The sequence below is a fragment of the Magallana gigas genome, chromosome 1 (genome assembly GCF_963853765.1).
Source record: "Magallana gigas chromosome 1, xbMagGiga1.1, whole genome shotgun sequence".
NCBI lineage: Eukaryota > Metazoa > Mollusca > Bivalvia > Ostreida > Ostreidae > Magallana > Magallana gigas.
The window spans coordinates 23,743,705-23,754,750 of record NC_088853.1 but is presented as its reverse complement, the minus strand read 5'-3'; the positions used below and the strand labels follow the sequence as shown (position 1 = coordinate 23,754,750).

General features: G+C 33.4%; 1 protein-coding gene across 1 annotated transcript; it reads right to left on the bottom strand.

The window, feature by feature from the left end:
- Positions 1-870: 870 nt before the first annotated feature.
- Positions 871-10,317, bottom strand: LOC109617550 (uncharacterized). Its single transcript, XM_034466149.2, has 4 exons — positions 10,271-10,317; positions 4,766-6,433; positions 3,430-4,356; positions 871-1,548 (listed from the first exon to the last, which is right to left on the bottom strand). The coding sequence occupies exons 2-4, from the start codon at positions 5,970-5,972 to the stop codon at positions 1,484-1,486; spliced, it is 2,199 nt and encodes a 732-aa protein (XP_034322040.2). The 5' UTR covers positions 5,973-6,433; positions 10,271-10,317; the 3' UTR covers positions 871-1,483.
- Between the last annotated feature and the right edge of the window lie 729 nt (positions 10,318-11,046).

Sequence of the window (11,046 nt, the reverse complement as noted above, 5' to 3'; positions counted from 1 at the left end):
TTACAAACAATAAAACCCTTCGATTATTTTTTTTTTCCGAAATCAAAAGTGAAACGGCCGTTATTGTATTTTCTGATTCTCTACATTTAAGCTGAGAATGTTGTTGAAGTTGTGGTTGTGAATACAAAAAATATATAATTGTTATCCATATTACATAATACTAGTGAAAGTGTTTTCTACAATAAGCTTAAAAATATACTGAAACCTTTTACAATTGTATTTGTATATAGTTCAAGCGTTGATTAATAGACTACATTCACTGATTATCATTATACCTTGACAATTCATTCTGTTTTACAAAATAAAGTTTAGTTTCAAAGAAAACGTTACAAAATGTTATGTGTTTGAATTGGAAAATTGAAAACTAAATGGTAAATTAAACAGTCTAGCTTTATGCTCAAAATCTAAGTTAGTAATAAAATGATTGTTTATCGTAAAATAACCATGGAACCTTGAAATAAACATTGTTCTATTTAGACATTTTTCATAGCATTTCAATTTTGGCAGTGTTTTCAATCACGAACTAATACGACAGTATACATGTTTAACTCAATTCTAAAACTGTCTTATTATCTTGGGGTTTGATTTGAAAAAAACAAATATTCAATTTACTTTGAATGTTTTGATATTTTCTTTAACATCAACACTCTCTCTCTACTATTAAGAGTAAATATGAAATGTTTACTCGAATAGGGTGATAGTTCTCTTGTGTTATTGGGTCACCTTTGTTTTAACAACCCCATTAAATCACGGATTAGGGACAAAGCCAATGTATGAACAGACGCAAAAGTATTGGAAAAGTTGATGAAAAATGTTTAATTAATATATTATCTTAACTTGGTGTTTACCGTGTTGAAGTTTTTTTTCCAGCCTTTACGTTTTCTGTAATAAAAAAACAACTCATCAAATTGTTTGGAACTAAATAAAAATAACATTGTTGGGGGAGTGTGGTTCAAGGAACCAATTAGGTCTACCCTGCCTCATCAATCGCTTATATTAAAGAACAATCGCAAGAAACTGAGATCATGAAATATTGTTGTTTAATCCATCTGTTCATTGATACATGTAATCCAAGTCATAGTTTTTTTTTACTGAAACCACATAAAATAAATATTCTTCCTTTGAAATTCATATATTTACGACGAATCCGTGATTTTTTTTTCTGTCCATGTGAAATATACTGTGGAATCATTAGATTTCGTGGTGGCTCAATTTTCGTGGAATTCGTGGGTACCTTTCATCCACGAATTAACATCCTCCACGAATTAATAAATTAGGGTAATAAAGTCATATTTCCTCTGTAGGTATAAGAGAATGCACGAAATTACGTCCCCACGAACCTGAAAAACTTTAGCAATCCACGAAAATTGGCCCCCACGAAAATTAATGATTCCAGTACACAAGTCAATTTCAGCTGCAGATGCAGCTGCAAAAATGTGTAGTTTTAAAAGCAACCTACACTTGTACAAACATTTACAACCTGTCAATATTCTACGACTGATGTTGAGCTCGACATGGTGTCCCCAACAGTTCCCAGTCTGTTTTCACCTACAAAAGAATATCAACTTTTGATTTTTCCAAATCATATCTATATAATAACATTGATAAAACATATTCGTATATCCATCACACATGTATCTATTACAAAAACTGTTCTTGATTATTAACTTTTTTTTCATTCATAGTTACCTTGATAAACACATGTATACCTAATACACCTGCAACAATAACATATTTTGTTTGTTTGTTTTTTTACTATACTTGATGACTTCATAGCAACAATTTAACAAAAAGAATTTGTTTTTAATTAACAAGACAGTATATGTAAAATATTTCTCAATAATTTAATTGCAATGATTAAAAAAATTACTCAAAACAAGCGGCCAATTAGTGAAGATGTGTTAATGGCATTATAACCAACAGAAATAGTTTACACAAGTGATCCAAGTAACTGTATAATTACATGTTCATAATATGTCCTTACTTGCTCCCACACCCAACAAACAACCTGATCTTCCACTCCATAAGCAGTACATTTCACAATTTAACACGGGAGCTTAATAACAAATGCATTTGGTTTATATCCTTGACTGTGAATATGAAGAAAAAAATATAATAACACTAGAACATTTTCTATACGGCAATATTGACCCTATCTTTAGAGACTCTTGCTTCAGTAGCAATGGATTACGCAAATTATAGAAAAAGCGTCAAACATATCATAATTTTGCATGATATTCATCTTCCACTAACACGGGGCAGAAAAGGGTATTTTCTTGGATTCAGTACATTTTCTTTTTATCTGCCATATTTGCCCTTCTCTTAAGGAACTGAATCCCAGAGAAAGGGACAAGGTATTTCGAAATTTTGATAGAGAGCTACATGTACATTATAGTCATGTATTTAGTTTTTTTCCTTAAATATTTATGGAGGTAGAGAGCAATATTTTTTTTAATATAATTTTTAATATACTGTGGAATCATTAGAATTCATGTTGGCTCAATTTTCGTGGTATTCGTGGGTATCCCTCCTCCATGAATTTAAATCCTCAACGAAAACAATTTTAGAAAGAATTATCTTTGTTACTGAAACAGTAACTGACGCATCCATAAAATTACATCCCCACGAATGAGCAAAAAAGTCATAATCCACGAAAATTGGCTCCCACGAATTTAAATGATTTCACAGTACTTTTTACAATTTGGCCAAACTAACGCACTTCAAGGCCCAAACGCCAAACTCAGGGGCTAAATATTTTAGGTACAGTATATCATGTACATCGTAATTATGCATTCTGTTTAGTTTTCACTACTTTTGAAGTAGAGAAGTTGAGAAGAAGGTTTTGTATTATTCAAGATACGTTATAGCAAACTGGGGGGTTGGGGTCATGATTTTCACACTTTATGTTCACCTTGCCGTATCAATGCTAGACACTTATTCTGGTCAAAATCACCGAGTAGTTTTAGAGAGGAAGCTAATAATATCCGGATGTTAATATACGACGGATGGCAATGGACGAAAAGAGGTCGTAATACGTTAGCTCAGGTGTCGAAAAAATGGCAATAGTGTTACGACAAAAAGCATGTGTGACCGGTCAGCAGAGGATGCTCACTCTGCCTAGGTAGTTGATCCTACCTTTATCTTTTTTTAGGTTCGTGTTGCTCTGCTTTGAATTTGTATTTCGTTTAATGGATTTTTGAGATGGTTGACAGTTTGTTATTGACATTTTTGTCATGTAAGTTGTACATTTCTCAGCGAGGTTGAATTAGTTGAGAGCGGTAGATACAGCTAATGTAAATCAGTAACAAAAATACTTTAATATTGACAAAGAATTTCACCGTATCTTATTGACTTGTAAATTAACATGGACTGTGTGGCTTATTTATCTATATATAACTAATGTGAATAATTATAATGACCCAGACTTACTTGTCAGAGCGTCCTCTTTTCCTATATACCTGTAGACATACACCTTGTTGTTGTATGATCCAACCCAGAGAGAGTAAGTATTGACATCATAACTCAGACTGCATGGTTTACCAATTAATTCTGATTTTGTAAGTAGAATTGACATGAATTGACCATCCCTATCAATCATCTGTACTGTTTTGGTTTGATCATCACACACCAGAATGTGTGACAGCGCGTCAGTACAGATTCCACGTGGCAGAAGCCCTGAACCTATTTGATGTCTAGTGTAGGAGAAACGATATCTTCCTCCACGCTCTGTCACCACTAACGCTGTTTCGTCTGACACCACGACCTCCCCATTATTGTTCTCTGTTACATAGGTAAGTGCATTATAGAGTTGAAGTCCTGAGTTGTCGTGTGATATGGTTTGTGTCAGTTCTCCGCTTTGGTTGTACCGGGTTACTTTTCCTTCCCTATAATTATTCATCCCGACCAGTAGATCCCTAGTGAACGCGGACCAGTACACACATACTGGTGTCCATGTTGGGTACGGTGCCTCTATGAATATGGTGGTTGTGTTCATATCTTGTGACAGTTTGTTGATGTTATAATTCTTATCTATATAAATCAATTCTATTTCACTGGTCACTGTATGTAATCCAAATAAATCATCATCAGTACATAAATCCGCCACATGACGAAGGGGGACGCCTGTTGTGTTTGTTAGGATTAAATTGTTTTCATCATCACTGACCCAGACCCGGTCTGATGTAACACAGGATATGTGATAACAATCATCGACCCCTGTCACAATAAAACAGTAAAGTAACTCGGGGGGAGACAATAGTTTTAGCAGACACTGGTTTCCCTGATGTGGTTCTTCTATCCCTGTGTTTGGAATTCCACTATGTGACTCCATCACATCAGCAATGGCTTGATGCAGATCTACAAACATCAGACATAAGCAATATATTATATAATGTATTATTGACATGATTTTCATTAAAGTATTTTTTACATAGTTCAATAGACTAATCACAAGTCTCTGCTCTTTAATCTAAACAATGGTGTACTTTTACAAGATAAGATAAAATATAATCTAACAATTAAACACTTTTGCCCAATCATCTAGTGATTTTGTTCCGGTATACAGACATTATATATTGAAAATCATAACCAGTTACTAAATATTTCATCAGATTTAACTGATAAAAATTTTGCTCATTAACAGACGCAAATTATGAAGCGAATGGTTTAGCTATACCATAACATCATAACATAGGTTCCTTTGTATCTAATTAGTCTTACTTATCTGTATTTTCTTTTAAAGTTAATGATTATAACTCCGACTTACATGTCAGAACGTCCTGCCTGGTGATGTACCTGTATATAACCACTGTGTTGTTGTCTGATGATCCGACCCAGAGACGGTGAGTGTTGACATCATAACTCAGACTTCGTGGAGAGAATATCCCTGATGGTCTTATCAGCAGATGTGACAGGAAATGACCGTCTTTGTCTATTATCTGTACCGTGCTTGTCAATTCATTACACATTAGTATGTTTGATAGCGAATCAGTACAGATTTCACGTGGCTTTAGTCCTGATCCTGATGAAGGTCCTGTGGAGGAGAAACGATGTATTCCTGTACATTGCTCTGTCACCACTACAGCACCAAACTCATTGTCATAATCAGACACAACGACATCTCCATTGTTGTTCTGTATTATATAGTGAGGATCATTATACAGTTCAAATCCTATATTGTCGTGTTGTATGATTTGTGTCACTTGTCCGCTCTGATTGTACCTGGTTACATTGCCCGTCATTGTATGATAGTTATACATCCCGACCAGTAGATCCCCAGTGGACAGGGAGCAGTACACACATCGTGGTTCCTGTGTCAAGTCTGTTACTTCTATCAACGTTGTTAATGTTTTCATATCCTTTGACACTTTGTTGATGTTATAATGTTCATCAATATAAAACAGTTCATTTTTACTGTTCACTGTGTGCAATCCATGTAAATTCCTACAGAAACCAAGCACACGATATATAGTGGTACCGGTTGTGTATGTCAAGATGAGATGGCATATATGATTACTGATCCAGACCCGGTCTGATGTCACACTGGACATGTGTAAACAAACATCAACACCTGTCACTGTGAGAGATTGAAGTACCACGGGGGGAGATATAAGTTTTAGCAGACACTCGTTTCCTACCCGTCGATTTCCTCTGTCTTTGATTTTGATTGTAATTAATGACTTCATTACATCCTTCTTGTTGAGGAGTGACTCTGTCACGGAGAGCTCGCTGGTGTGGAGTGTAAAATGTTTTTGGGATAGGCGGATCTTTTTGGATGAAAGGAATTGTAGTGGACGAAATGCTGACTGTTCATATCTGTGTTCATATCTCTGAAGGCTAACGATGTGTCGGCTCATTTGTATCTTTTGTTTTAAACGACTGTGTTTGAAATTAAAGTCACAAAACACATTGTACATGAAATCTTTTATCACTTTGTCAATGAGATCTTTCAGTGTCCTGGCATTTGTTAACATATCTGATTGATAGAGGGAGAAATCTGTGTGACATATTTTGAAATCAGCTTTGATTGGTGGGAGGAGAAAAGGTCTGTAAAAGAGAGCCTCACTTCTGATAGCATGAATGGTTCCTCTGTATTGTTGTCGCTTGTTTCAAATGCAGTTCTTACATCTAGTTGTCTGTGGTTTTTATGTTTTCTACAATGGTAGCAGACTGGGAGTTCACTAGGTTCACAGTAATTTTTATATACATTGCTAGAATGTCTCACACAGATCTCTTCTGTTGGGGTGTAGTTTATTTAATCTCGGCGATTCACAACATCATGGTCTATTGTTTTTTGATCTTTTACATGCTTCTCTTTACACTGGGGGCACAGATCACATGTACATGATATACAATGGTACTCTGTATCTCCCGGACACTTAGAACACTGATGTACGCTATATGGGATGTTTGCTGTGTCCATATTCCGGAGCATCTAGTTAAATGTTAAAAGTAAAATGTTTTAAATTTTTTATAAGTTTTAATCAACATGTTTAAATCCAAAAATGTTAGTTCGTGATATAAAGGCAGCAGAATTAGTATTTTACTAAGTAAATCAATTATATGATAAAAAAACCTCAACAATTAATAACCAAATTAAATTAAAAAAGAAAAATACGGAAAAATCTATTCTGTACACATTTAATAAAATTCGAGAAAAGCAAACGCTTTCAGATTCCGAAAAAATCAATCAATGGCTTGCCATTTTAATATTTGCCGTTTATCAACACTATTACCGGTAAAGAAACAAATAGAAGTCTAAAAAGGTTATACCCATAATGTATCTGTGCATATAAATAAATTGGTGAATGTATTCACTTTGTACTTGCTTTTAAGAGTTTTGCTAAATGATCCGTTATGCGTAGTTTAAGTCTGAAGTTAAAGAAAAAAGAATTCCAATTCCAAGAAAAAGCGAAACAAATTTTATATTTTACGCCTATCATGTAATCGTTTGGATTATATTTTCTTGTTTTAATTACAGAACATATCTCATATGCAGTTAATACGAAAAAACACGATTTTCGTGAGACAGTGTTCACTTGTGATACCCCCGATCTACATATAATATACAAAATAAGCAAGGTGATGTTAAATTTCTTCAAAAATGGATTTAACCATATGAAATACATAAGCAACGAGTGTATTAAAATTCGTATCATCTACGATAAATAATTTAGAAATCTTTGACAGAAAATTTGGCTTAAAATAAACCAAAACCTTATTAAAGTAAATTTGGCTAAAAATAACCAAAAACCTCATTAAAGAATCAAAGTACTGAAAGTATTCATGGGAGTTGAACTTGCATAAATTTAATATCAGTAGTATGTTAGTAGTTGTACAATGTACATGAATAACTAGACAACACTGAGATTGTGACCATCTCAAAGGACCCTGCATAAATAATGGACAATAGAATGAAAAGAATTTCAAAGAATTTTGCTTCGACATTGACCAATTAGTTGGAGATTTTCCAGTTGACTAAGAACGTTTCTTTACAAATAAAGATACCTGTTCCAGACGACTCTATAAAACACATAGATGTAGCCGACTCTAGGGACAGAAAAGGACCATTTTCCACAAATGATTCTCTAATATTGCCATAGAATGTGGACGAGATCCAGCATCGTAGCAATGTGTTTTTAAAACAAAAATGATTTGGCAGATCACATAAATTAAATAAAAACATGTGTAGCACACTAAAAAACGTGCTGATACAGCTCATCTCCATTTTTGAAATGAAATATACATCTCCTGAAGTTCAATCCAGAACTTCGTTTGCATTGAGATACTATTACAAAATCCGGATGAGTGTATTTGAAGAACACTGCCTTCCTCGACTCCATTCTGAAAATATACTGGAACCTTGGTGAAAATTACCAACCACACTTTTTTCAACACCATTGCTACCACAATCACCCTTTGAACAAGAAGTAGATATATATCTTTTTTGCATATTGGTTTCAATTTTAATTTCAATTTCAAAATACGATAACAACATCAATATATGTACAAATACAAAGACCTGCCTGACTTATATATTTAGATTTAAGTGTTTAGTTTTGGGAAAAAAAATTATTAATAACGTATTTATATTTCACACAAAAATGTTTGTATGTTCACCTTAAATGGATTTTTAAAATCCAGAAAGCGCTAATGAAATAGAAACGTTGGAATCTGTGCATTTTTCTCTGTACCCTTTATTTTTATAATTCATACTGTGTGATATCATCCTTCACTCTTGTTGGATTAGTTCAACCAAATGAGGAAACTAATTCAACAATTATTCATAAAATGATTGAGTCTTATCAGACAATTCTTTATAGGATGGCAGTGGCGGGAAACCAGTTTTTAATAAATATCTATCACTTTAAAAATTGATAAAATTAGGAACAAAAAGTAGAACAACTGAACAGAAAACCCCAAAAATATATATATATTAACAACATAGATCCTTGCAAAAGATGTAAAATTGCCTATAAATGGTCGCCATAAAATCAGTTGCTCATTATACATCATGATTTATTAATGGCTTTCAATGCAAACTGTTCATTCGATATTATTTTTTAAAATCGGATATTGTAAAGTTTGCCTGAGCACGGAACAGAAAAGCAAAAAGTAAATTGCGATAAAATATAGAAAGGAAAATAAACTTAAACTGTGTCTTACTTCTTTTACAGCATGAAATGTAGATGCATTAATAGGGTAGCACAGTTGCAGACAAGGCACTGGATCTGATAAATGTATGCTTCAAAACTAATTCAATAATATTTAAAGTACGCTCTCATCCAAATGGAAGTTTATTGATGGAAGTTATCTACCTCAAATTAATGTGCACGTGTACATGATTAGTTTTACTCAATTTTTCAATTTAGTTAATACTTTTATCGAACATAATGGTGTACATTATTCTTAATTTAGTTACTTTCCGCTTATGGACAATTCATTCATTTGTTAAAAGGAAGATGTAAATATAAACAATACAATGCAATATCCGATGATGTACGCGTTTTAATATGCTTTACGGTGCTACCGTTGGGGCAAGCGCAGGAAAAATAAAAGATGTAAATATAAACAATGCAATATCTCGCATCAGTGTTAACTTTGTGATATTTTGACAGTTATCAGAGAACAGGAATTACATATCTTTGATTCACCTGAAAATTTATTGCGGCAAATATGGCGCGATATCACTGTGACGACAAACATTAAAACGTGGTTTCTAACCTAAAAGAACCGTAAATTACGAGTCAGTTTTTGGCATAGACTACGGGAGAAAGCTTAAGAGAGCATTATGGGATGATGCCCAAACAATTTAATTTTCTTAAGGAATCTGTATGTTTATTTCGTTCTTTTCGCGTGCACTGGTTCTCAGAGATCGATTTGCTCATCGGCGCTGGGCGTCGGCGAGCTTTGCTTGCTTTAAAGGCATCGATCAATGGGGAAAAATTACTCAACCCGCTATCAATACTCTATAGATTTCTTTTTTTTGTCCTATGTACCTTTTAATAGGTGATAGGCTAGCAAGATTAGTGTAAATTTCCGTACACCCGACTTGAGCCGAAGGTAAATAAAGTGTCGACACAATGCATTTTCAAATGCATAAATAGCATATCTTGAAAGTGCACTACACACTTGATTGGACATAGGAAACTAAATTCGTTATTCAGGTCCAATCAAGTGTGTACGAGAATTTACTGTCTTTAACACAGCCCTCGGCCTTCGGCCATAGGGTGTATGGAAAACAGCCCGGGGTTAATCCCCGTAAACCCTTGGGTCTTCTGATATTTTGTAACGTTGAACAGGGTTTCTCGGCAAGTCCTCTACTATGATAAAACACTGTTATTATGCATACTATTTTTTTTAAGTGAGATCTATTTTTCAAAAAAAGGCGAAAGAACGACAAAAAACTTGTTTTGTGATTATACTGTTCATACACGGATGTAGAAATTCATACTGAACAAATCCATTAATTTACCTCTTTGCGCCATCAACTTAATAGATTTCTTTTTCATAATGATGTGAATGTGTACTAAATGAACTGTATATCTATCTGTTTGTTAATGTAATAAAGGTTTCAAAAAACACTCCCCCCCCCAAAAAAAAAAAAAAAAAAAAAAACAACACAACAAAACAAAACAAAAAATGAAACAAAAAACAAAACAAACCAAAAACAAAACAAAATTGCGGAAAAAAATAATGAAATAAAGGCGGTGTCACAGAAAGGGTGTATGGTTCTTAATTTACAAGATAACAACACAGAAAAATGTTTTACCTTATGTCAGCAATTATATGTAGACTTCCAAAGTCACCAAAAATAAATAAAAAAAGAAAACGTAATATAACGAGGAAACATTTACCTGTATTAGGTAAATAATTTTCCGTTAAACTTTGTATATATTGTGTTTACATTAAAAGTTCTTCCTTACGGGGATCCATTTATCAACTTTAGAAAACAATTTAGTTTACTTGAGTATTATTATTCATAGTTTTACGTGGTGACCAATGAAAATAAACTAGAACATTTAATTATTTATATTTATTTTTCTCCTTTTAAAAATCATGTTAAAAATCAAACAGTGGGACAGTCCCCTTCTCGGTCCCCTCTCCTAGTTGTTACGTGTCTGGGGATATAAAACAAAAAACACTCATTTTAAATGAGAAAGCTAAATTTGAACTGAAAACTCTTAATATGTTCTTACAGACCCTCAAACGTGCCACTTCACCTCTAAAACGAACAGTACCGTTCCGTGCAAGACCTTGCTGGTAGATAACAAAGGTATAATAAACTCAGATGTCAAATCAAATTAAAACTTGGAAAAAAATGCTTTTACCGAGTATAAAATAGTAAAAATATTACAAATAGGTAAAATATATGACATACATGAATGGAAGTAATGTTAAATCGATATACTAGACACGAGTACAATTTATATTTAGTAACAATCTTCATTTACAAATTCAAAATTTTGTAATAACTGATAGACGAAGATAGCAGATAAAGCAAATGCTCAGAAAAAAAAATGAATTTGGTGACAGTATAAACGGCGA